At 30.3% G+C, this 27,376-nt stretch overlaps 4 protein-coding genes across 6 annotated transcripts in view; 2 read left to right on the top strand and 2 right to left on the bottom strand.

Annotated features, from left to right (window-relative positions):
- The window catches only part of LOC100165509 (membrane-bound alkaline phosphatase), a 20,359-nt gene extending 13,205 nt beyond the window's left edge, over window positions 1–7,154 (top strand). The window contains exons 5-9 of the mRNA XM_001944094.5: window positions 730–859; window positions 935–1,118; window positions 1,599–1,771; window positions 6,142–6,397; window positions 6,533–7,154. Of these exons, the coding sequence (XP_001944129.2) occupies window positions 730–859; window positions 935–1,118; window positions 1,599–1,771; window positions 6,142–6,397; window positions 6,533–6,726 (937 nt within the window). The 3' untranslated portion in view covers window positions 6,727–7,154. The remainder of the gene's footprint in view (window positions 1–729; window positions 860–934; window positions 1,119–1,598; window positions 1,772–6,141; window positions 6,398–6,532) is intronic.
- A 36-nt stretch (window positions 7,155–7,190) lies between these two features.
- On the bottom strand, window positions 7,191–12,465 carry LOC100167555 (acylamino-acid-releasing enzyme). Of its 2 annotated transcripts, none has more exons than XM_003247165.3 (13): window positions 12,143–12,465; window positions 11,854–12,068; window positions 11,610–11,773; window positions 11,370–11,518; window positions 11,031–11,298; window positions 9,692–9,840; window positions 9,424–9,598; window positions 9,083–9,334; window positions 8,891–9,019; window positions 8,607–8,815; window positions 8,150–8,229; window positions 7,833–8,048; window positions 7,191–7,770 (listed from the first exon to the last, which is right to left on the bottom strand). In XM_003247165.3, the coding sequence occupies exons 1-13, from the start codon at window positions 12,149–12,151 to the stop codon at window positions 7,659–7,661; spliced, it is 2,127 nt and encodes a 708-aa protein (XP_003247213.1). In that variant the 5' UTR covers window positions 12,152–12,465; the 3' UTR covers window positions 7,191–7,658. The 2 variants fall into 2 exon arrangements, with proteins under 2 accessions (XP_003247213.1, XP_001944079.1); XM_001944044.4 differs by lacking the exon at window positions 8,150–8,229 and adding an exon at window positions 8,285–8,364.
- A 4,536-nt stretch (window positions 12,466–17,001) lies between these two features.
- Window positions 17,002–19,524, top strand: LOC100166326 (clusterin-associated protein 1). Its single transcript, XM_016807640.2, has 7 exons — window positions 17,002–17,313; window positions 17,423–17,619; window positions 17,693–17,860; window positions 17,934–18,247; window positions 18,424–18,574; window positions 18,635–18,764; window positions 19,059–19,524. Exons 1-7 carry the CDS (start codon window positions 17,292–17,294, stop codon window positions 19,244–19,246), a joined length of 1,170 nt encoding a protein of 389 aa, XP_016663129.1. The 5' UTR covers window positions 17,002–17,291; the 3' UTR covers window positions 19,247–19,524.
- A 2,311-nt stretch (window positions 19,525–21,835) lies between these two features.
- LOC100164305 (acylamino-acid-releasing enzyme) lies at window positions 21,836–26,509 on the bottom strand. Of its 2 annotated transcripts, XM_008188785.3 has the most exons (9): window positions 24,833–24,972; window positions 24,054–24,201; window positions 23,784–23,967; window positions 23,448–23,699; window positions 23,256–23,384; window positions 22,949–23,157; window positions 22,526–22,605; window positions 22,144–22,359; window positions 21,836–22,081 (listed from the first exon to the last, which is right to left on the bottom strand). In XM_008188785.3, exons 2-9 carry the CDS (start codon window positions 24,126–24,128, stop codon window positions 21,958–21,960), a joined length of 1,269 nt encoding a protein of 422 aa, XP_008187007.1. In that variant the 5' UTR covers window positions 24,129–24,201; window positions 24,833–24,972; the 3' UTR covers window positions 21,836–21,957. The 2 variants fall into 2 exon arrangements, 1 of the variants encoding a protein (XP_008187007.1); XR_511094.3 differs by lacking the exons at window positions 21,836–22,081; window positions 22,144–22,359; window positions 22,526–22,605; window positions 22,949–23,157; window positions 23,256–23,384 and adding exons at window positions 25,176–25,324; window positions 25,416–25,579; window positions 25,687–25,901; window positions 25,960–26,509 and having other exon boundaries at window positions 23,559–23,699; window positions 24,833–25,100.
- Between the last annotated feature and the right edge of the window lie 867 nt (window positions 26,510–27,376).

Consider the following 27,376-nt stretch of genomic DNA (forward strand, 5'->3'; position numbering starts at 1 on the left):
CCTCTGTTGGATTAACCAAGCATGCTCACTCGGCACTCCATTTTTCCTTTAATAATTAATTAATTTTAACTGATTTTTTGAATTTTTAAGTACTAGCGGTACCTAGTAGTGCATCAATATTATGAACATTATTTTTATATACCTAAGTATAAACATAATGTAAAAACATTACGATTTACGAATTACGAGTTTTTTGTGCTCTGTATATACTATTATACTTATTTTTTTTTAAATGAGAATTACCCCTTTTTTCCTGTTAATCGTTAATAAAATGTTTTTTTTGAAAATGTTGATGTATCTCAATCTAAATTTGAACGAGTACCTCGCTAGTTACCACTTACCGAATGAAAGAGGTTGGTTGACATTTAAAAAAAATAAGTTTATATCGTTCACAGTATAGTCCTTAAATGGTATAAATAATTTAAATAATTTGAAATATAGTCCTGTATACTTAACGATTCAGAATTTGAATAAATCCATTATTAAAAGAAAAATGGGGATGAGCATGATTGCGGTGAATTGTTTTTGTATAAATATACATATATTATTTGAAAGTTGACTTTAAATGTTAATATAATATTGGAATTTAGATGAGTAAGTTATATTCAAAACCTGAAATATACACTGTAAACATTTTTTCGACCCAGATGGGCGATATAGCCTTAATTATAATTGTCCTGGTTTAGATTTAATACTCTCCATTCACGTTATTTGTTTTGTCATCCACAGAGTAACGCACGCGTCGCCAGCTGGCGGTTACGCTCACTCGGCTAACAGAGGTTGGGAAAGTAGTGCACCCGATGATTGTTTGGACATAGCTCAACAACTGGTGACTCAATCTCCCGGAATTGAGTTGGATGTACAAAAAAAACGACTTTTTAGTTGGACTAAAGATTTTCTGATAATTTAAATTATAATAATATGTGGTTTTCAGGTAATCCTTGGGGGTGGTCGTCAAGAGTTCCTGCCGAAAAATATGAACGGCAATCGAGAAGACGGCCGAGACCTAATCGCCGAGTGGAAGGTGCGCATGATGAAGAACCACCAAATATACGAATATGTGAAAAACAAAACGGAACTGTCGGATGTGAATTTAAAAGACGTGGACAAACTGTTAGGTAACTAATGAGTCTACAACCCCCCCCCCCCCATCACCAATCATGAATTTTTGTTCGGGATGACCCTGCTAATTACTTTGTAGTACCTACATGTATATATTATTTTTATTGTATGTACTTTTATCCTACATGGGAATATGAGATATTACAACACTCATTATTTCGAAAAGTATCATTTAATTTTACAAAATTTAAGATGCACGCAATTTTGAAATTGCCTATATCAACGCCTTTATTTTTTTTCAACCACTAGTCTATATTTTCAAAACAACAATTTGAATCAAGTTTTTAATTTTAAATAGGTACCTACCTACCGGTATATACTTTTAATTTGGTATATTGGTTTATAATTTTAATAAGCTGTAGAATACTTCCTTTGGTGTAGAATCTAATAAAATATAAATATCGATGCATTTGTCATTTGAAGTAAACTGTTACCAATAATATAATATAATTTAAATTGAATAATTATAATTTAAGGTCTGTTCTCCATGAGTCATATGTCTTACACCGGCACCAAGGAAGTGGAGAGAGACGAGCCATCACTTAGCGAAATGACTATGGCAGCTATCGAGGTGTTGCGGAAGAACGAAAACGGATATGTACTATTCGTCGAGGGTGGCAGAATAGATCATGCGCATCATCAAAATTTGGTAAGCGCATTTGGCATTTCACGCGGGTACATGTTACACACTATATAGGATAATTGTATATATACAGGGCGATTTCTTAAGCATGCTACCCCCATTGTGTCCTTTAATAGTACATTTAAAGTACATTCAAATTCCTATTTTTAGAATTTTTAAGTATATACCTGAAGACTATATTTTCAAATGTCTGATATTTTTTGTACTACTTAAGGAGTATCCCGTGGCAATACAAACTTCTATTTACAAATTATAATGAGTACCTAGTTTCTGAGATATTAAAATGTTAATACTAAAGATAATAAACCTTAAATATGGTTTTATAAAAATAATAACTACTTGTTAATGCCTGTAATATTAGATATAGTGTAATTATATATAACTAGTGTAAATCTAACTAACTTTTTCAAATCGTCTAAGCCCCCATGTCTACTTAACCCATTGCTATAGACATACTTTCCTTTACATACAGTATCTAAGCCACTATTATACAACTATAATAACTTAAGTTACAGTAAAATAAAAAAGTGGGTAAGTGGATGTCGCTCTGCTGTACAGTAGGTTACAAGTGGGTCACTATATACTGCTGTACTTTTGGTGGTGGATGTTTGTCCATCGTCCCTTCGATCCTCGGACAGGATAGTGTAATTTTACTGTATACAATTTGAATGCAACGATTGCATTCGATAAAAAACGATTCTGAGCGGACAAGGGAATCTTTTTTATTTAATTTTATTCATTTCTATGGTGATAAACAAATTTATAATTAGAAAATATCATAAAAATGAAAAATATAAAAAATAAAATAAATAAAGCTCAAAAGTCGCTCAAATGTTTTAATCAGGTTTAGGTAAGGCTAAAATAAGTAAACAACCCAAATTTCAAGTTTTTATGAATGTTTTTAACCGAATTACAACAAAAAAACTCCCAAAATTAAAATGTCTATAAATAGCTCAAAAATGGCTAGAATTTTCTGAACTTTAAACCGTAAGGAACAAAATTCAAAATAAAACAAAAAAGGTATCTTGTCAATTTTCATTTTAAGAAATATTTCTGGTAGAAAAAGTCATCCGCGATTATTTAATATTATAATATCGTGAAATCGTACGTTTTTTCTCTTTTAACCGCTTTTATTTCGAGTACCGTTTCGAAAATCAAAAAATGACCTCTTTAAAGTACTAGCTCATGAACATTACCTTTCATAAAAGATGCTACACTTGATACTTTTGAGCAAGTTTAGGGGGAGAAAAAGTGTTTACAGAATAAAAAAGAAATAAACATCATTGTGAAACCAATACATTCTTCGCTCCGCTCAGAATCTAAAATACTATAAAAATAGAATTAGTATTATGTCAACACAATATTGACTACCTAACTCATAAGGCCAGCCTCAAGAATAGGTGATTGCCATTTTTATAGCCGGTACAGATTTGATGTTAATATAGAGATAAATGATAAAATAGACTATAGAGTCAAGGTTAAAAGAAATATTAAGAGGACGTCGCACTCGTATATGCGTTGTCTCCGTCTTGTTAACATGTACGACATAGCAAATTTTCGTTCATCAGTTTTAATAGTGTGCACTGTGCAGTACCGCTAAAACTTTGTAAAGGGGCCACTTGGTGTTGGTTCCACCCCCCCCTCCCATTTAAGTCATTGCATTATATTCTCACAATTTTGAACTTTGTAGTCAAATTATATAAAAGTTATTTAGTTATTGATGAATACAAACATTTTTATAATTTTACTACGTTACTATTTTATCAGACCGCGGGGCCCTCTAGAATGCATATAATATAATATCTTATCTTATCTTATATATATATATAAAAATCTCGTGTCACGTGTTTGTCCAGGATAAACTCCGAAACTACTGGAGCGATCTTGATGAAATTTTTATATTATGTGTAATTTGGTCCAACTTAAAAGATAGGCTAAAAGTAGAGGACCAATCCCGGGAGGTGCTCAAACGGGAATTTTGAGATTTCAGATGGAAATTTTTGTTTATAAATGGTTGCCATGAGTGACGTCGTATAAAATGATCCTTTCTAGAAATTTTAATCCAGAATTATAGTGAATCGTTTTAATCAATTGTATAATATAATATAATAATAATATAATAAAAAAAAACTATTTGCTTTAATTTTTAAATATAAATTATAATATAATATCTAACTATAAAAATGTGAAATGAAATTTCTGAACAGGCTAAACTCTGGAACTACTTATCATATCTTCTTGATTATCTTTTTTAACGAAAGAGTATTTCACGGAAAAGGTTCATATGAAAGAAAATTTTAGGAAAATCCATCGGTGTGTAATATATTGGTTGTTATTAGTTAATCATGTTTGTTGATTTGTATTATGATCTTTTGTCAATATACCTACATATAACAACAAAAACCCTTCGTAAACTACGTGTAAAAATGGATAAGTAAAAAAAATATAAGATCTTTAAGCACTATAAAGATGTGATATCATGAATAAATGCTAAGTACCTATATTGAATTCAAGTAAACTTATTTTGTTTCAATAATTTATTTACTAGGCGAGGAATTATTTCTTAAAAGAAACAAAGTATGATGAATAAAATAATCAGATAAATAGTGAAGGACTATTAAAATATAATTTATTATTATTTTAAAAATATTAATCTATATACTATTCTAGAGAATTCCTTGCCAAGTAAATAAATTATTGAAACAAAATAAGTTTACTTAAATTCAATAATGAACAAAGTTTGAGTCATATAGAGTTGATACATTTTACGGGCAACGAAGTGGACGGGATCTGCTAGTAATTTATAAGATTAAAGATATAATATTATAAATAATATTACTATAGTGTTCAATGAGTTATTTTTATATATACGATTGAAATTCTCGAATTAATCTTTGTAATCGCCGACCTATGCCCTATGGCACGTCCAAGTGTTAGACGATATAGTAATATACTGACAATAAGATCTACATAATCTTTACTCTATGCCATATAAGCGTGCGCATAACCTCTTGACAGGGGAGAAAAGAAGACTATAGGCGCAAATTGACTAAATTTTTTGGGGGGGCTCAAGCCCCCTTCCCATAGGCCATATTGCTTAGTACCAAAGAAGCCAACTCAAGCCCCTCAAGCCCCCCCTATTTGCGCAAATGAAGAAGACACTAAGAAAAATATTATTTCCATCACAAAAGGTATCAGTTGGATTTTAGAACCGACTTGCGGTTAGTTACGGGCTACGGCTGCGTTCTCTCTTTGGTGTTTAATTTTTAAGTGAATTATGAGCATTTTCAAATATGATTTGATATGTCGTACGTGACTAAGGGCCAGAATTACCATCTCCCGTTAAATTTAACCGACTCCTAACCGGCCGGTAATAAAATCTGTTATCAGTCGGTTAAGCGTAATCGAAGCATACCGATGATTGTACCTAATACTGGCCCTAAGACGTTCGACGGAGACAATATATGCAGATGCGACGTCCTCTTAAGGGATTTAAGATAATTAAATAGAATTTGTCTTTTAGCTTGCATAGTATAAAGGACGACGCAGAATATACACTAATTGGATTGAAGTGTACAAAAAAGCGAGTCGTTTAGTCCAAGTTTAAAAGAGTGACTGTGCGTAGGTAGTAAGGAATTTCCTATACGTAGGTAGACGATTAAATTTAACGATGTATCTGTCTATGTTTAAGTTATTAAACAGTATTTTTTATGATATTGGGCGCTATATCTTGAAACAAAGTCCGCAGGTATGTTATTCCAGTGAGAAGACCATACATTACGTCATATATAACATTTTAAAAGGGATAACCGATAAGTAAGAGAAGGGAAGATTAGATTAGAGGTAGATTTGGCCAAATAATCGGTAACCTCTTACCTATATATACCAATGTGACTGAGAATCCAAAGGAAATTAATTATATAATTAAATTAATATACACAGTATCAAGTATCTAAAAAACTACTCGCTTGAATTTTGATTTAGATACATCGAAATCCTCAAAAAAAAAATATTTGCATAATATGTTTAATGAAAAAGGGGGGAAGGTCCTATTTGAAAAACGGTTAATTTGTATTGTCACAGGATCATACTTGTGGTTCAAAAAATATTAGAGATTCAAAAATACGAGTGTATTTAAAAATTCCACAAGACGAAATTTGAATATAAGCATAATTTAAGCATACAAATAGAGTGAGCTGCTTCAAAAATCCCCCTGTATATCGTGGTAAGCTATTATTCTATAATATCTTTGTGAGCTTTTGTGTATGCTTTATAAAAAATAATTGTTTGGTAGGTAAAGCTGTATAGGTACCTATTTAATTTGAACTTAGACGTAAAATACAACACTATATAATATACGGTGCATCTACTATTAGGCACACATGGCGTTAAGCGAAACTATTGCTTTTTCTCGAGCTGTGGACGTAGCCGACACCGTCACAGATCCTGAAGACACGTTGATCGTGGTTACGTCAGACCATTCGCACACGATGACCATAAACGGATATCCATCCAGAGGTGACAAGATCATCGAGCGTGTGGACCGCGGTGGCGAAAGTTACTCAATTTTAAGTTATGCTAACGGGCCGTCCGCCAAGTTCCACAAGTACCAGAAACAGCCATCCAAGTACGGTAAGTACAAAGCTAGTTTCTGTGTACCCCGCAGCCAGTATATATAGGTGCCCGTATACCGTGCACCTTACCTACCACGAATAACATATTACATTATGTTTTTCTTTTTTCCTTCGACATTTTCGAACTGTGTAGGTGATAAATTCGATCTTTACCCGTCGTTGGTGCCCATGTCCCTGGAAACACACGGCGGTGAAGACGTGGCTGTATGGACTCGAGGCCCGTGGGCCCATCTGTTCGTCGGGAGCTTCGAACAGAACGTACTGCCTCTGATCATGTCATATGCGTCATGCATAGGTCCCAGCAAAGGAAAGTGCTCAGATAGATAATAATTTAATATTAATTATTAAATGCAGTATTCCGCATTTTACAATAGTGATTATACCGTGATTTTGTGTAATTTTGCCGTTGCTCGTTACTGTGATGTTTGTTTATTTTTGTACATATTATTTTGTGCTATAATTTTAAGATGGCGTTTGTCGTTAAAATATTATTTTAAGGTTTAACATAATATATTATTTATTTGTTTTGACCTTTCAATCATTGATCACTTATACACCACAAAAGTAGGTACCTACTTACTCGTAAGCACACCTAGCACCGCTCCCAGGCGGACACACTGATAGCGCAGCGGGGTGCATTCCAGGATGCTTATTGCTGTGAAATAACTTTTGTTTTTTTTGCACAATAAACGATAGGGACCGGGCGAGAATAAATGCCAAAACCAGTCCCTCCCCGGTTCTCGATAACACGGGGAAAAAAAGTTACCTACTTACAAAATAAAAATAGTAAATTAATTAGGTACTAGTAGTAATTGAAATTTATTACATACATTGATACATTAAAGTTATAAGACTATATAATATTATGTAGTTATTTTGTTATTATAAACGTCGTCGTCATCAACAAATTAAATATTTAAAAAAATAAAGTTGTGGTTTTTTTTTCGATTAGTGAAAAATATAATTATGAGTTATGACAAATAATTAACTTGTAATTTTTCTTTCAATCGTTAAGAAAAGTAAAGATAATAAATTATTTATCAGTTGAAATATAAAATGATAAGAAAATATTTGGACTACTTTATTTATAAATAATGATATAGGTACATTGAATTTAATCACATTCTTCTTATTATTAAAAATTGTGCTCTAAAATAATTAGTATTTTCATTTGGCAGCTTATGCGGAACAGTTATAGACAATATTATATAAATGGACACATGGATAATATTATATATAGCTGTACTATACTAGTATGATTATTCTGAATCATCGCTTGTATATTTTTTAAACCATAATGCAGTGTTTATTGAACTATCCATGTCAGCAGCAACAGTGCTTAATGGATGGCAGTCATTGTACATCAACACTCTGAAATAAAAATATTTATTAATTCAAACTATAGTAATAACTGATTAGTAAAGTAAATTTACCTAGCTGTAACACCGTGCTTCTTAAGAAGATGGTAATATGCAAGACCTTGGGACGCAGGAACACGTAAATCTTTTTCACCCAGCAATAAAAGTGTAGGAGCTTGAACTTTATGAACGTTTTTGCACGGCGAACAATCAGCTAATTTCATTAAAACGTCTTTGGAATTCGCCAAGCTATCTACTTCAGAGTAATTATAACCACCTTCTGTAATATCCCTGCAAATTAGTAATAATAAGTGATTGCATTCTTTTTTAAAAGTTTAAAGTGTATAGCAGACAAATTTATACATGGGCTTGCTGATGAAAATCATTCTTACCAATCTGGTAAATCAGAAGTAATGAAAAGCGATAGTAAATCAATACAAGGATTTCTCATTGATACAGCTTTAAATGTATTCTAAAATAAAACAGTTTACATGAAACAAAAAATGTCTGCTATAAATATAACGTACCATTCAGGAATATCAGTTGTCCCAAACATAGTGACCAAATCAGTAACTGGATTCAGAGCACTCACTGCTTTAAACTCAGACTGCAATAAATTATATTATTCAAATTTAAAACTATTACCAAAAAATAAATTCTTTACACGGCCGTACGGGAAACATCGAAATAAATATTAATTGTGTTATTAGTGTACATGAACATTATGGCAAATGATTAGACAAAGACAAAGAAACGGTGTAAAAACTAATATCTATAGAAAAATTACTAAAAAAATTATTGAATTCAACAATGAAAGGTTTATGTATTCCTTGTAGAAATAGTACTCACTGGATACTGTCCACTTAATTGTGTAACCAAAAAACCACCATGTGAACCACCATATAACACCAATTTCCTATTGGACCACATAGGATTGGATTGAACTGCATTATAAACATCTTTGACATCGGCATCGCCTATGTTACCAAGTAATGATTCAACATAATCTTTACCTAGGCCTGTTGATCCTCTGTAATTGATAAATAAAACAGCAAAACCTAATAATAACACATCAACAATAAATAACAGCTGTGATTAAAATATCAGAAAATATTATTATAACTTGACATTACCTATTTGAATAAAGAATGCAGCTTGAGCTATAAAAGAGTCCAAAGACGACGAATGAGGGCCACCATGAGGCCATATAATTAAAGGGCAATTACTATTTTTTGGTCCATAGAAAATTGTAGTAGGTTTATCTATAAATTAAATTAAATATTTATTACAGATCTCAGTAATTAATTTAGTTAGTTGGATCTTACTGTAAAGAGTATAACCATGCTCAACAACAAAGTTGTCACTATTAGGAAGACAATGAGATGGCGAAATTTCGTTAATGGAAATATTGGTAAAATCATATGCTTCAAACGTAGAAAGAAATTTGATAGCAAATAATTGTCCAGGCTTATTAAGCGATGATTTATAACAAACTAAAACATCATTGCAAACATCTAATACACTAACACATTCATGAAACGGTTTTGTGATTGGAAGATAATGGATATCTTTAGATTCTGAAAAAATAACCAATAATTAGGGTTTCAAAAATATATTGTTTAACATAAAACTGGTTTATCATTTAATAAAGCAGTACAACTATTACCAGTATCAATAGCAAATGTATGTATAGAGCCTCCCTGAGGAGTGCTTAACACAATAGTTTTGTCATCATTCAGCCAACTTCTACTTGGTATTCCTTGATTATACAGGCCATAGAATGGTAATTGTTCATCGTTGACTTGAAGTATTTTAGTGTCAAAATCAACAACTGTAGTAATCTAAATTTATAACAAACAATTATATTAACTTATAATGTTAAGCGCAATTTTCATATATTTAGGAAATAATAAAATTGAATTAAAATAAATAACCTTTTTTGTAGACCAATTACAAGACATCAATTTAAAGCATGAATGATGAGGTCCACCTGCTAAGCGTTCTAACCACACAAGCTTTGTGCCATTCAAATTGAACCTGGGAGTTTTCACAGACAATTGTTCTGAATTGGAACTCAATACATCTAAAATAATAATAAATATAAATATAATTATTCAAATGTAAGTTATGCAATGTGAATGTATACTTCCCTACCATCTATTACTTGTATTATTATTTATTTATCTATAATCTTCAATCGTTTTTTATGAACTAGAAGAACTTACTGGTATTTATTTATCACCTAATCAGAATAACTTTTAGTATATGTAATGTAATTCGGTATTTAGTTACTTCATTACTTGACCTAATATATGTCAACTGTTAATATACATTACTAGCTGATCCCGTGCACTTCGTTACCCGTTAAATGTACAAACTGTATATGACTCAAATGTGTTAATTGTTCAATGCGTCATTTAACATTCGTTATATGATGTTCTAGATTTATCTTAACTTTTTTGTTGCCCAGAATTAAAATTCAGATTCGCAGCAGTATATTATCAGGTAAGCAATCGATCGCTGTTTGTACATAAGTGTATGATTTAACTTATTGTTATTATTTACTATATTACTTGATACTTAAAATTTAAGTATCAAAGTTATACCAAGTTTGTCGTTTTTACTTAATTCCACCTACAGTGGATTAATATAATCAATTTGTACAAAATCCTAACCTAACCTAACCGTACTAAAATCCAATAAATAAAAAAAAACAAATTTAACCCTTTTTATATTAGCCTATCATTTCCCCAGAGGTATAATCTATACACAAACATTAATTTATATATAATTATATATATTGACAAAAATAATAATACAAATCAACAAACATGCCCGATTAACCAATAGCAACCAATATATAATACACTATTATTATTTTAATAATAATATTATTTTTATTTTTTTCTGGACAACCCTTATCACTTAGGGGTATGAAAAATAGATAGTAGCCGATTCTCAGACCTACTAAATATGCATATAAAATTTCAGAAAAATCTGTCAAGCCATTTCGAGTATGGTAACTAACATTGTGACACAAGAATTTTATATATTAGATTATATTATATTTGTTACCACAGAACTTATATTTTAGCGTTAATATAACTAAAGTAATCTTCCAAAAATATTATTAAGAATACAATTGTTAGCTCACATGATATAAACTAAAAACTTTATTAAAAAGATGACAATTGGATTCATCGATATAAGATAAGTACAAAACTACAGATTTAAATAGGTATATTTTTTTTAATGTAAATAATATAAACTTACTATATTGACCACTTAATGTAAGAGAAAATACATGGCTGGGACGATTAGTACAGTAAATTAGACCCAATTTACGAGGTGTTATTGAATATCCAATTGCCACGACTCCTTTTCCATCAGGTGTCCATGTTGCAGCAGCAGGATTAACATCATTTGGAATATTTGAAAGAACATCTATAGTATCTGTTTTTATATCACATACCACCAAAACTGGAGTAATCTTTCCTACCAACTGTTCACCCCAATCTTGGCTCCAATCATATTCTTTACCCTACATATTATTAATTATTATTATTAAGTATAAATATCTCACACAGTTGTAAAAATGATCAGTAGGTATACCGGCACAGTGTCACTATTATCTACACCGTCTTTATCGGCCGACGCTTTAGGTTTTTGTTTATAAAATGGTTCTGACTTTGGGACTTTTTTCTCAGCAATATAAACAATTTTTGTCTCATCAGGAGACCACTCCAAAGTTCCAAATTCAGCTATAAAATAATAATGTTCAAAACATATTAAATTAAATTTATAATAATAAATTATATTAATTCAATAAACGTATTAATTATTAATACTAACCATCAGCATAAATTTTTCCATGCACATCTAAAGCGCTCAAATCATAATTTTTTACCAGAGAACAATCTGCCCATACTTCTAAGTACTGTTTGATATCCTTTCCAGATTCGATTTCTCTAACCACACAAAAATACTTGGTTGATTTTGAGTGCGCGCTTATCAACCTAAATGCATATAATTTATTTTTAATTTAGTAGGTTTGTGGTGTATAATTTCTTTAGGTTTTATGTCTAATTTATTATACTCGTTTGTTATATCAGTAGGTGGTGACGTTAAAGTGTAAGTCTTATAATCTGAAAAGACAGTTTGCCGGAACCTGGTTTTAGCTTGCCTCTCCAATACCCTTTGAACCCAAACAGAATGAACGTTTACAGAAGTTTTTGAGCAATCAAGTATTCTAGCAGATATTATTGCCGGGTATTGCGTAGCTATACGATACGCTGCTACAATTTTATCTAACTGCAATGTTACAAAATGAAAAATCATATTATTATATAGATTGACTTTTTATACCTAATATTTTAAATTCTTACTTGAGACATTTTTCAAAATAATACTTAAATATTTATTTCTATCTCCTAGTCGTAATATTTGAATAATTCACTTAACAATAAACAAATCGAAATAAATTGTTTACTACGTAAAAGTACAACTTTGTCAGCCTTTGAACTTACGAATATTACGAAATACGAATAATAATTTGTTGTACCTAGTCACTTCTCATTATCTGACTAAGATTATAATTATTTGTATTTCATTGATAAGATATTATAGAGTAGTGACATAGAACATATATATATATATCCACCTTGGTAAAATGATAAAGTGACCGGTTAATGTTCTCAATCTAAACCACGAACTACTACATGTAGTAGTTCGTGATCTAAACATTCTCAACAGAGGCGCTCAGAACAATGGTACTATATTAAACACGTCGTATAATATATAGATAATAATATAGATTATAATTTATTATTTGAGTGGTATACAGTCGATAAAAAAAATGGTGGCGACGGCGACATGTAAAATAATTTAATAATACGACGTAATATCGATGACTAGGGATCTATTTGTCAGCATACCAAATAATAATAATTATAGTTATTATTATAATTATCAAATACAAAGTTTATAATAATAAAATTATATTATATTATTATGGTACATAATTGACCCATTATTGACCTGTTCAAGAAAAAATAGTTTTTAGGAACATTAATTTTGTTTTTTTTTTTTGTAATAATAAATATTAAATAACTGTAAACTTGAAATTTTCAACAAATATTCATATTAGCATTTAATAGAAACATACAATTTTTAAAAAAAAAATGTGTTTTTTTGGGATATTTAAAAATATTTGAAATATTCGACATTTATTCACGGTTTATGTGTGACGACATTTTAGTTTGTGAGTAAGAAAAACTTGAATCATTGTTACAAAGTGTCTCTTACGCTTGGTTTTTGTTTTTGCTCTTAAAAAAATATGAAAATAATGAAAAAAATTATTTCAACTTACTATACCTACCGTAATACCCTTACTGTATTGCTAACAGAAAAATACATTACTAGGTAGCAATAAAACAGGTATCTACAATAAAATGTACCTACTTAGGTAGTAATATAATTTATTTTGTAATATGTCTAATCTAAAATCATCACTTAGAATCGTTTTTTGTACCTATGCATAATTTATCATTGAATTCAAATTTAATACGTTGCGTCATATGTAATCGTATAATATTATATTAACCTAGGTACTCAATGGCGAGGTACGCTCGACACCTATGTACAATGTACACATAGGCGCAAATATGGGGGGGGGCTTTGGGGGCTAAACCCCCAAAAATGTCCATATATAGCCCTCTCAAACATTTCCTAAATTTTGTTTTAAGCTTATTCAATATTATCAAAGTAAGGCCATATTAACCCTTATATTAGCCCCCCCAAATCTCAAACTCTATTTGCGCCTATGGTGTGTGTACCTAGGTACTAAGACTAAGCAGAGCGCTTACATACTTGCCAACTTTTTTGTTTGATGTTTTCAAACTTCAAACTTTGTTTTTGAATTTATTAAGTTCGCGTTTTTAACGTAGGTACCTACTAGGTGGATATTCCAATATAGGTATAGTGGATTATTCCAAAAAAATAAAACGATACCTACATGGTTCTATCTATTACATTTTTATTTTTTATAAAGCTAAGATGAATATTACAAATTTATAAGTTATAACATATAAGTAGATAGGTACCTACATTATATAAATTTGAAAGTAGTAGCCAGAATAAAGCATAAATTAGGACTAATTTATTGACTGAGTACATCATGCCCTGAATACAGAATAGTAAGGTAGTAGTTACCTATGTAATATTACCTCGTATAATTGTATATAAAATATATTATATTGTAGTGCAGTATATCTACACCTGATACAAATCGAAATACGAATCCTCGTTAAAATATTATAACATAATATATTATTATATCTATCAACGGCATTCGCGTGTATAGCCGTATAGGTATATCAATAATAATATAATATAATGTATTTGAAAATATAAACAGGCACGAAATCTTAACGCCGACCGATCACAGAACATATTGTGTGCGTACTCGCTGGCTGGAATAATAACAACTCGGCACCCGCGGTTGTCCGGGAAATATTTGTATTTTCCGGTGACAGCTTAGGACGATATTCTAGTTTTGCGTTCATTATATTTTGCATTTTCGAGTATAATAATAGCATTAAGCACATACACACAGTTTTCACCATCATGAACAGAGTATACGACGACCAGATCCTTGGGGACTATTTTGACGTTTCTGTGATGGACGTTGTCCCAGCTCTTATGGACAAAATCAAACGCCGTTAGTCGTTACTCAAACGATTACAAACCCGAAGTTATAGCCAACGGAGATGAGGCGTTCGACGGAGGTTTGGGTGACTTCGTGATGTCGATGGCCAGTCATCGCTCTTGACGAAATTTTGGATGTGCAGCCATGCGGAACGTCCGAATCGCGGCGTGGGCAGGCTGCAATCTAGGAGCTCGGCGATGGAGACGGAGCGAAGACCGAAGACAAGCAGGTGGACTCCGGGATGCAGCCGGCCGAGGCAGAACGTCGGCGAAGAGCGGAAATACGAGAGATCTGAACTGCAGAATGTCTATTGTTCCGGGGGTATATAAAAAAAAGGTTAGGTTATAGCAGCAGATAAACGCATATCCATGCCGTGTGGATTGGTATTAAACAAGGTGGACGTCTGTTTTGCCGATGTGAATAACGGCTAACAGAATCCCGACTCCGCACCTCGGCCGAAGAACACCAGACGAGACGGTGGCAAACGGGGAGTGGTACCTACGTGAAAGAGCACATTGTGTCCGGGTGGTAAGTCGCACTATACGATCTCCTCCGCGATGGTGGTCAGCGGTGTTGCGAGCTCGCGGGGGTTTTCGACACTCGAGACCATCGACTAGTCGCTAGTGGATCGGCGGAAAAAAATAATACCAGAAGATTAACAGCCAAAAATGAAATTAAATGTATATCAATTTTGAATTTTAAATTTTGAACTGTGAATTTTGGATCGTTAATTTTTACAGAAAATGACAATTAAATGTCAATATAAAACATTTTAAATTTTAAATTTTAAGCTGTGAATTTTGAATTGTTAATTTTCACAAATGTTTAATGCACGGACTAAGATATAAGAAAATGACAAAATAGAACAATAGTTAATAAAGAAAATAGAAAAGAGAAAAAAAAATAACAACAGACGAGACACAATAAGCATGGGAAGTGGTACGTGATGGCGAAGTGTTTAAGGGGCTACTGGTTACCTCTATACGTTCTCCCGGTTGGTCCCATGGGCGGACGAGTGGAGTCGATGGCGCGTTTGCTCGAGGGTCCATCGTGACGGAGAGCAAGACCCGGCCATCACGTACCACTCCCCCGTCCCCATGCTTATTATGTCTAGTACTCTCGTCTGGTGTTATTTTTTTTTAATAATTATTGTTCTATTGACATTTTGTCATTTTCTGTAAAAATGATTTCTTTAAACATTATTAATAATTAACGATTCAAAATGCACAGTTCAAAATTAAAATTCAAAATTGATATACATTTGATTAGGTATATTTTTGGTTGTTAATCTTCTGGTATTATTATTTTCCGCTTCTATTTTTCTTTATGCTATTGACATTTTGTCATTTTCTGTAAAAATTTCTAAATTACATTGGTAAAAATTAAAATATATGTTTTACATTTTTCGTTGTTTGTAACTTAAACACTATATATTTTGAAAAACTGTTTATTTAAATATATTATTATAAAATGTGTTCATAATGTATTAAAGTCAGTTATTATGTTGATATTGTGTTTCAGTGGCGAATGCTGACTCCGATGTATGGGCATGCTCATTTATCATAATGTATTATAGTTCTATTTAATTTATAAATAAAACTTTAATTTAATTTTAATTATATTACAAAATTCATTGACGAAGCGCAACCGACTGAGCATGCCTGGGGTGGTTAGTACCACGGCTAGAGAGGTCTCGGATTAACCGGTATTTCACAGCGATAAACCGCGTTGTATAGCTTGCGCATACAGCCTGCTATTGCATGCTGTCGGTAAATGTTACGATAAAGATAAATACAGATAAGTATAACAGAAATAGATGACATTTTCGTCATACATTATGGTTTTGTTAAATATGTGATATTATATTATTGATGATGAAATAATTTTTGTATTTTTATTAATTACGTTTTTATTGTCAAGCATGCGGCGCATGCTGAGCATGCCTGGAGAATTCTCCACTGTTGTGTTTTTTTTTCGTGTTAAGAAAGATATTTTTAGTTTTATTTATTTCAACATATTAATCATTAATGTTCCTCACTATATAGTCACTGAGCAATGAGCATGCTCGTGTGAGTTAAGTGTTTTTGTTAAATTACAAATCTCAATAAAATATATTGAGGTTTTGGTCACGTGAACGCTATATGCGTATGTTTACCGGTGTAGTGACCTCATCCTTCATCCTTATGAAAATTAACGTGGGTAGCCGGGTAGGCAATAGGCATGGCTATATACTATAATAATATAAATATAATAATAATTCTATTTTTATTGGTTCTAATTTTCAGTAAGTAAATAAATATAGCCTAGTTAAATGGCCCATCTCACCACTGAGGATAATCTCTATATACTAGAGTGCTATTAAAATATAAGTAGGTATACATTATACATTTTATATTTCCGTAAAAACTGTGTGTCTGCGTCATATTTGACTATAATTCAAAAACATAAATAGACATAGGTACGCCGAGTAGTTATTATTAATTAGTAAAATAATAATAAAAACATGAATAGCAATAAAATATGAGTAATGAGTAGACATATTATAAAGAAGAACAACAAAAATGGAATAGATAAATAAATAGACAATATACAAAATATATATAGAAATAGTATATTTTATTAGTACTTACAGCTAACAGGGTACCTATTTTACGGTATACCCCCATCCACCACCGTCCACCACTGAAATTACATAAACCTACCAATAGAGGCTAGAGCCATAGCAACGAATAGTAACAACAAATATTTTATTACCTTTGGCCAGAAGCACATAGGTACAGCAATAACCTACCTACTCATTTAGTAACAATTATATTAAATATATTAATATGTCTTACAGGGATTTATTTAGTAAGTAATTCAATTGTTTATTATAATATTGATAATGACATAAGTACATAACTTTATACATGGGTACCTACTTTTCTAAAACGCTAATGCTTACAATATACTTTTAAAGAGTTCACTGAAGTCATGCGATCATTAGGATATCATCAACAAATATCTATGGATAGCTTCCATAGTCCAAATTTTAGTCTGGTATCTGAAATTTTGTTTTGGCTAGCTATGCGTTTTGAACCTGACACTAATTTACCACAAGAAATTGAAACATCTGAACAGCGAGTTTATTTCATTCGCTCGATTGTAGAATTTTTTGTAAATATATCTAAGTTTAATTCTAAACATTACTTAAACAATGTCCAAAAACATTTAAAAATTATTTTTATAGGTTCTTAAGACCAATGTCAAGTTAAATGTAAAGAAACTGTATCAAGCAGATCGAAATGCAGTAGGTGAACTATTAAAAATAACTGAATTACTCAACGATGCATTAAATACAAAACAAACTTACGAGGATGAAGGTTTCACCAAATTGGAAATTAACTTAACTTATAAAGTATTCTATTTTAAACCTAATTTCTAATGGACATGTGTACGGTTGCTAAAGTAAATCATTAATATTATGTCAGGCCAATGAGCTAAAAACGACAAGAGAATTGGCATCAAAAATTACTCAAAAAGGTGCTGCTTTATTTCGTTCTTTGGAAGAAGAAAGTGAACTACGGCCAATCAGAGATAGCCGAGTTAATGCTGCATTGGATATTAATGAAGTTGAACAAAGCCTTAAGACACTAATTCAGAAAACAAAAAAAGAAACTGAACACACTACAGATTTAATAAAAAATATTTCAGCAACTGAAGCCAACCTAGATGCGAAAATTGCAAAACGACGAGAAGATTTAGAAAGAAATTCAAAGAGACTTCAAACTTTGAAACAAGTGAGGTAAATATTTATACACAATTTATAAATAATACAAAATATCTATAAGACTAGGTTATATATATTTTTTAAGATTAATTATTATTTAAAAATGATTTGTAAATTAAAAATTATATATAGGCATATAGATAGCGGTACCTATTTTCTCCCATTTTAAATATTTTGTTTAAACTTTAAAGACCAGCATTCTTAGAAGAATTTGAAGACTTAGAATCTGAACTAAGAAATTTATATCAAGAATATATTACAAGACAAAGATGTATAAGTTACTTAGAGCATCAACAAGAACAGGTCGCTCAGGCAGAACTAATACACATACAAGAACAACAAGTGAATTATATTTTATGGTATGAGATTAAAATATGAGTTAATGTTTTTTATTAAAATAAGGAAATGGCAAAAAAAATTATTGAAAATAATAAACAAGACGATGATTTAAAACTATTGGAAGAAGTTAATAATGAACCGTATAACAACCAATTTATAGAAAATACTCCAGACATTAGTATTAAAGGAAGAGGTAAATATAATGAAATATTATACTCAATATTGGTTACCTAAATTAATTATAGCTTACCAACTCTATACAATAAAACAATAAGTATTTAAATTTAATAATACTTGTTACCAAAGTTAAATTAAATTATGAAATATCCTTCTTTTATTTATGAAATTCAAATTAAGAATGTTCACAATAAAATGTTTTTCAAATTTTCAATGTTTTCAAAAATTTTAATAAATATAATATTTAGTCATTTAGATTAATACAATATTTATTATTGTTTATTGACAATTGTTTATTTACACTTTTTAGTTAGTAGTGCAGCTACAAGTAGAAACCGTGGTATGTTTGGCCGCTTATCAGACAGTGAAACCGATTCTGATTTAATGTTGGATGATGAAGAAGATTCCAATTTAATGGCATCCGATGGAGAACTATCAACTTCAAGAGCAGAAAAACTAGGAAGTATTCATAGTGATAGTGTCGATAGCGACAATTGAAACTATTGATAATTTAAAAAAATATTATATTTTACTATTTTAGTAGGTAGGTATTGTTAAATCTAATATGTGTACTACCACTGCTTCCTATGCATATATATATATTGGTTACAATCTGTATAATTACATCTCCATCTTCTAGTACATGGTTTTTAATCTTATCTATATTTTTGAGTCATATGCTTAACAAATGATCCCCAAAATAAAGTACTTAACAGAGTGTAACAGAAGAACTGACCAAAAAAAAAAAAATTCATGCTAATTAAACTTATGACAAAAATCGATAAAATTATAGGATTAGTAAATAGTTTTAGAAATATACCAATGTTAGCAAATTTCCAAAAATAATATTTTTTTTAAAAGTTATAGCGTTCCAAATTAATTTAATCAAAAAAATACTGATATTTAAAAAAATTCAAAAAATAAACTACTTGATTTAGATAAATGTTTTTACCATCCAAATAGTTCTTATAATCAGATTCACAAATTGGCTATTTTGAATTTATTCAAAAAATTTTTTCATTTTCGGTATTAAAAAATAAAAATATTTTTTTTTTATTACACGTGTAGCGCAAGTGGCTATAAATTATATATCAAAAATAATATTTTTAAATATTGATTAAAACAAAAGTTATTCCAAAAGTCAGTTTTATCTGTTGCACCCTGTATATATTCAATAAATTAATAGAATAATTATATTGTCTTCAAATTGTATTTGTCAGTTAAAATTATTTGACAATACTGCAATAGTTTGATGATGAATTTGGTTAATAAAGTGTACCTATTGCAAAAGATCTTGGATAAATACTTTTTCTTTAATTATATAAAACAGATCCATATTCTGGTAATTGTCCTTTAGACTTACTCTATATTTCTTGTACACAACAAATTGCTTAATTATTTTAAGTTCAGTATAAATTAAGATTTATTTTATCTATTAAATAATTTTATATATATTTATATACTTACATATAAATTTAAGAATCTGACAAAAAATAATTTTAAATGCATGCCTTGATAGCGTAAGTCATAATAAAATAAAAAATCCAACTATCTTAAGTCACTTAAAAATAATTAAGGATTGATTTCAAAGTTCTACTTAATACTTAACATAAAAGTTTGTACATTGAATATTAAATTAAATTAATTTCAGACCAGACATTATTGTCAATGATTTTGAATGATTTTGCAATGTTTTGTTAAATCTTCCTAAAAACTAGTCGTTTTTGACTTACGCCATTTATACCATACGCCAAAGAACTATTGTCGTTAATATACAGCGTGGTAAGAAATACTTAAGAATTAAAATTTTTAATATTTAAAATACTACGCAAATTTTTTTTTTTCCTGTCATTTATAAAAAAAAATACCATGATTAAAGATGAAACATACATATATTACAATTATAAGAGTTGATTAAGCTATTACATTGTACATTATTATGATAAATTGAATTATTGGTCATTACCAGCGTAAATAATTAGCAAATCTATAGATTCTTAAAAAGTAAAAATATTACCTATGTAATTATGTCCTAAATAAAACCTCAAAATATTCCATTAAAAACTGGTAAAATAATATACTCAAAATATGATAAACCTGAAAATACCGGTATCCATCAAAATATTATCTATATATATATATAAATGAATGTTTGTGTCTGTCTGTCTGCGTGTCCTTTGCTTGCCATGAGTTTTGAAGCTATTATAATAATTATTATTGCTTCCTGAGCAACGAAGTGCACACTGCACAGGATCATTTTATACAGAGATAGATTAGAACTCTGGACAGAAGATAGGCTAATTTAAAAAGGGAGAGGACCAACCCCGAAAGCTGTTCAAACCGGATTTTGTGATTTCCAATGGAAATTTTTATTTATAAATGGTTGCCATGGGTTTTAAAGCTATTATAATAATAATTATTGGTTGACATTGGTTTAAAATGGCTGCTATGATCCGAAATATAGTGAATATTGTTGTAACAATATGACTTAGTATATTTTAACCATTATATTATAAAATAAAATATATTATTCATACTACAGAGTTGGTATTTTTAATGGTCAAATAGTGAATGGACTTTAAATAGTCTATTATATAAAAATCTCGTGTCACAATGTTAGTGTTCGAACTTCTCCGCAACAGCTCGACCGATTTGAATGACAATTTATTTATTTATTTGGTAGTTATGAGTCTGATGAGAATAGGTCGTAAAGTATTTTTTACCCTCCTACTCCTACCCAGGGAGATGCTCAAACGGAGATTTCAGGTGGACATTTTTGTTTATAAATGGTTGCTATTAGTTTAAAAAAAAATTTTTATAGTAGAAATTAGTATTTATTTATTGTTGGTTGCCATTCGATATTCAGGCAGATCAGGTACAAGCATGCATCAAATCAAATTTTTGAACATTGCCTACAAAGGTGGCTGAGTTGCACTTACTGCAGCAAATTACCTAAAAGGAGTTTATAATTATAATTTTTTTATGAGTTGCTATTTATTACGGCAACAAAGTGCACGGTATCAGGCATCAGCTAGTATAAATATAATAATATTTTAAAAAGTAATAAAGTAAGTAAGTATTAATAAGTTTAAAGTTTTAAGGATTATTTTTTGCAATTATCAATACATGTATTTACTCACATTAAGTACCCATGTACTTATGTAACAATATAATTTCCAACATTTCATAGTTAATAAGGAATAATTTATTTAGTTGATTGATTTTTCAAAATCACTATTTAAATACTTGATAAACCATAGTGCTGCGTTTATCAAACTATCCATGTCAGCGGCAACAGTGCTTAATGGATGGCAGTCATTGTACATCAACACTCTGAAATAAAAATATATATTAATTTAAGCTATAGTAATTACTGATTAGTAAAGTAAATTTACCTAGCTGTAACACCATGCTTTTTAAGAAGATGGTAATATGCCAGACCCAGACATGGAAGAACACGCAAATCTTTTTCACCAAGTAATAAAAGTGTAGGAGCTTGAACTTTATGAACGTTTTTGCACGGCGAACAATCTGCTAATTTTATTAAAATGTCTTTGGAATTCGCCAAGCTATCTACTTCAGAGAAATTGTAACCAGCTTCTGTAATGGTCCTACACACAAGTAAAAATAAGTAATCGTTTATCTTTATTAAAAATTTTAAGTGTTGCTATACTATAAAATATATACTAATTTATTCACTTTTAAATTAAATCTAAAATAAAACAGCTTACACGAAATAATCTGCTATAAACACAACAATACAAGTATACAACATACCAGTCAGGAATATCAGTTGACCCAAACATAGTAATCAAATCAGTAACAGGGTTCAGAGCACACACTGCTTTAAACATTTCCTGCAATAAAATTATTCAATTAATTCAAATATAACTGAAAAAGGTTTACTATCATAGGCGCAAATAGGGGGTGGGCTTTAGGGGCTAACCCCCCCTAAACATTTCCTACATTTTGTTTTAAGCTTATTCAATATTATCAAAGTAAGGCTTTAGTCCCCCTAAATCCCAAACGCTATTTGCGCCTATGTTTACCATGTATGCATTAATATTTTATTAGTGTGCATTAATACATGGTTGTCAGGGGTGGACACTTTTGAGTGGCGGGCCGATAATAGAGAATCAGTCATTAAAATTGTTATATTCTGTGGTTGAGTAGGTAGTGTACAAAACAGTAGGTACTTACTGGATACTGTCCACTTAAATGTGTAACCAAAAACCCACCATGTGAACCACCAAATAACACCAATTTTCTATTGGACCACAATGAATTAGACTGAAGTGCATTATAAACATCTTTGACGTCAAAATCACCTATTTTACCAATTAATGATTCAACATAATCTTTACCTAAGCCTGTCGATCCTCTGTAATTGATAAATAACACGGCAAAACCTAATAATAGATTAATAATAACTAATAAGTACCTAATAACTAAAATCAAAACAAACTATAAAAACCGTAATCAAAATATTATTATAACTTGTCATCACCTATCTGAACAAAGAATGCAATATCTGCTCTGAAAAAGTCTAAAGATGATAAATGTGGGCCACCATGAGGCCATATAATTAAAGGGCAATTACTATTTTTTGGTCCATAGAAAATTGTAGTAGGTTTATCTATAAATTAAATAAAATATTTATTACAGATTTCAGTAATTAATTTAGTTAGTTGGATCTTACTGTAAAGAGTATAACCATGCTCAACAACAAAGTTGTCACTATTAGGAAGGCAATGAGATGGCGAAATTTCGTTAATGGAAATATTGGTAAAATCATATGCTTCAAACGCAGAATACATTTTGATGGCAAATAATTGGCCAGGCTTATTAAGTGATGATTTATAACAAACTAAAACATCATTGCAAACATCTAATACACTAACACATTCATGAAATGGTTTTGTGATTGGAAGATAATGGATATCTTTAGATTCTGAAAAATAATTAATAATTAGGGATTCAAAATCATTTAAACATAAAACTTGTGTATCAACTAATAAAGTTGTATAACTATTACCAGTGTCAATAGCAAATGTATGTATCGAGCCTCCTTGAGGAGTGCTCAATACAAGGGTTTTATCATCATTCAGCCAACAATTTCTTGGTATTGCCAGATCATATAGTCCATAGAATGGTAATTCTTCATTATAATCACTAGTATTGTGAAGTATTTGATTGTCAAAATCAACAACCGTAGAAATCTAAAGTAATAATAAGTTATTATATTAATTTATAGTGTTATCTGTAATTTTCATAGATCTAAGAAATATAATGTGAATAAAATAACCTCTTTTGTAGACCAATTACAAGAGATAAGTTTAAAGCATGAACTATGTGGTCCTCTGCTAAGCGTTCTAACCATACCAGCTTATTGCCATTCAAATTAAACCTGGGATACCTCACACACAATTGTTCTGAATTGGAACTCAACACATCTATTCAATAAAATAATAACTATTAAGGTTAATAGTAATATAATTATTAGTTAAGTATATATTATATTAACTTATGTGAAAATACCTATAAATTGGTTTTTAATGATACTTACTAATTTAAAACAATTTAAATAAGAGAATTTATACTGCCCAACCAGGCATCAACTATTACATACAATTATTATATTCTTAAAAGATACCATTTATAAATATTTTAGAAGCATAAAATAAATTAAAATAGAAAATGAATCATTTATATCAATTAAATTTTAACTATTTTCTACCAAACATCAGAAATTAGATTGACCCACACTTCCTTAACACTTTAACAAAACTATAGAATATCCATTTTAATATAAAAATAACTTGGTGAACCTTTAATAACCATAATAATACAATAGGTAACATTTGATATCTCTATACTATTATTCTACAAATTAAATTTTTAGCTCACAAAATATGTAATCAGAAATTGAATTTAAAAAAAAATGTATTCATTAGTCTTGAAAAACTAGAGACCAGATGGCCAAAATCTAGTAGGTAGCCAAAAAAATGCAATAACAATAGGTAGGTAATATTTTAATTAAAAAAATGAATCCATACAAAACATAATACATTGTAATATACTAACCATATTGGCCATCTAATGCGAGAGAAAATACAATGCTAGGACTATTGGCACAGTAAATTAGACCTAATTTACGAGATGTGATTGTATGTCCAATTGCCACGACTCCTTTTCCATCAGGTGTCCATGTTGCAGCAGCAGGATTAACATCATTTGGAATATTTGAAAGAACATCTATAGTATCTGTTTTTATATCACATACCACCAAAACTGGAGTAATCTTTCCTACCAACTGTTCACCCCAATCTTGGCTCCAATCATATTCTTTACCCTACATATTATTAATTATTATTGTTAAGTACCTATAAATATCTCACACAGTTGTAAAAATGATCAGTAGGTATACCGGCACAATGTCACTATTATCTACAGCGTCTTTATCAGCCGACGCTTTAGGTTTTTGTTTATAAAATGGTTCTGACTTTGAGACTTTTTTCTCAGCAATATAAACAATTTTTGTCTCATCAGGAGACCACTCCAAAGTTCCAAATTCAGCTATAAAATAATAATGTTCAAAACATATTAAATTAAATTTATAATAATAAATTATATTAATTCAATAAACATATTAATTATTAATACTAACCATCAGCATAAATTTTTCCATGCACATCTAAAGCACTCAAATCATAATTTTTTACCAGAGAACAATCTGCCCATACTTCTAAGTACTGTTTGATATCCTTTCCAGATTCAATTTCTCTAACCACACAAAAATACTTGGTTGATTTTGAGTGCGCGCTCATCAACCTAAATGCATATAATTTATTTTTAATTTAGTAGGTTTGTTGTGTATATTTATTATATTTATTTATTATTCATTATATTCATTATTATATTGTATTTATTATACCTACTCATTTGTTGTATCAGTCGGCGGTGACGTTAAGGTATACGTCTTATAATCTGAAAAGACAGTTTGCCGGAACTTGATCACTGCTTGCCTTTCCAAAACTTTTTGCATCCAAACAGAATGAACACTAACAGAATCTTTCGAGCAATTAAGTATTTTAGCAGATATTACTTCTGGATATTGTGCGGTCACGCGATATGCTGCCACAACTTTATCTAACTGAAATGTCATACAATTATTAATGATAAATACGTTTCTGTATATTATTTATTCTTACTTGAGCCATTTAAAATTAAAATAAGTATATTATTCCAATAACTCTATCTAAAGTCGTGCTATATTTTGTTTGGATGGGTGGGTAGGTAGTAGGTACCTCATCAACAGACAGAACAGTAAATGAATCCAAATGTACTGTTAAGTAGTGTACTACTTATACAGTTATATAGTTTGGCCTCTGAACTTCCGCAGTTCAAACATTTTGAACTATAGATATAGATTTCGTATTCGCCATTCGGTGCACGGTGTAAATACTAGGTACCTACCTATAAGCTTATCAGATATCAATGACGAAGGCACTAATGAAGGCAGTTACTGTAATACTGTGGAAATCCACTACTCTACTACTGTAGTAGAGTAGTGGATTTCCACATATTACAAACAATCGAGGTCGAAGACCGTGCGTCCGAACGAAGATTAAATTCGTAGTATTATTTTAAACCCGTCTATAATATAGTATCATTAGGTATATTATTATCTGTTAAACGGCTAACTAATATTCTATTGTTATTTGCTTTAAAAAAGACGCCACACCCGCATGGCCGCACGTGTATGTGTGTCGTCTCCGTCTTATTGACGTACAACCATAGATAATTATGTATTATCTATGCGTACAACACTGTACAAGTGTACAACATCAATTAATTTGCGTTCAGTAGAACGATTTTGTGAAATTAGCTTTTGTCTTTTGAATTTTGGTATCAGAATTACCTATACAATTTAAAGGTAAAAAGGGGGAAAGTAAGTAACTGCATAACCACTGGACGCTGGACATTTGTAGGTGTCGAGTGTACCTATCGTCATTGAGTTTGAATAAGTCACAATAGTCTGTAATGCATGACAAAATAATCTATTTTGTCTTGCTGTAATAGTGTAATGGGTAAGGTATAGGTAATGTATATCATCAATCATCATTGATTATAAATACTATATAATAGCACAGATTAAATTAAACAGTTTTATTTAATCTGTGGTAATAATATAGTATAAATAATTTATACTTTATAGTAGGTATTTACTATTTATAACCAGTCAATAAGATACAGGCGTTTCGCGTTTGCATGTTATGCGTGTGACATCATATGGCCGAAGTCTGAACGACGGCGAATGTATTACGTGTATAAGTGTCAGGTGTCTAGATTAACACAACAATTTCCATCGTTAAAGATAATATTTTTTTAAATTTTTTTTATGCAACCTTAAGTGGTTTTTTGTCATGATGACACTGGTGTGATGATACTTTCTAGTTTTTAATTTTTTATAATTTTTAGGTTATAATATGCATACAATAACAATTTTTCATTATTAGATTACAATAATTCACCAATAAAATTTAAATTTAAAAAAAAAATGTAGTTTTGTGCCTGATGTCTTTTAATTTTAATTCAATGATAAATCATTGCATACGAAAAAGTGTG

This window comes from Acyrthosiphon pisum, chromosome A1 (genome assembly GCF_005508785.2).
Source record: "Acyrthosiphon pisum isolate AL4f chromosome A1, pea_aphid_22Mar2018_4r6ur, whole genome shotgun sequence".
Taxonomy (NCBI): domain Eukaryota; kingdom Metazoa; phylum Arthropoda; class Insecta; order Hemiptera; family Aphididae; genus Acyrthosiphon; species Acyrthosiphon pisum.

Bases quoted from the DNA above. Each gene is read 5' to 3' on its own strand.
- LOC100166326 (XM_016807640.2), top strand. From the start codon at position 17,292: ATGTCTTACAGGGATTTATTTA. The intron at 18,248-18,423 runs GTAAATATTTAT...TAAACTTTAAAG, and splicing joins CAAACTTTGAAACAAGTGAG to ACCAGCATTCTTAGAAGAAT. The intron at 18,765-19,058 runs GTAAATATAATG...TACACTTTTTAG, and splicing joins CATTAGTATTAAAGGAAGAG to TTAGTAGTGCAGCTACAAGT.
- LOC100167555 (XM_003247165.3), bottom strand. The intron at 8,816-8,890 runs GTAATGTCAAGT...TGTTATTATTAG, and splicing joins TGCATTCTTTATTCAAATAG to GTTTTGCTGTTTTATTTATC. The intron at 8,230-8,606 runs GTGAGTACTATT...GTTTTATTTTAG, and splicing joins AATTAAGTGGACAGTATCCA to AATACATTTAAAGCTGTATC.
- LOC100164305 (XM_008188785.3), bottom strand. From the start codon at position 24,128: ATGGTTAGAACGCTTAGCAGAGGACCACATAGTTCATGCTTTAAACTT. The intron at 22,360-22,525 runs GTATGTTGTATA...ACTTGTGTGTAG, and splicing joins TCAACTGATATTCCTGACTG to GACCATTACAGAAGCTGGTT. The intron at 22,082-22,143 runs GTAAATTTACTT...TTTTTATTTCAG, and splicing joins AAGCATGGTGTTACAGCTAG to AGTGTTGATGTACAATGACT.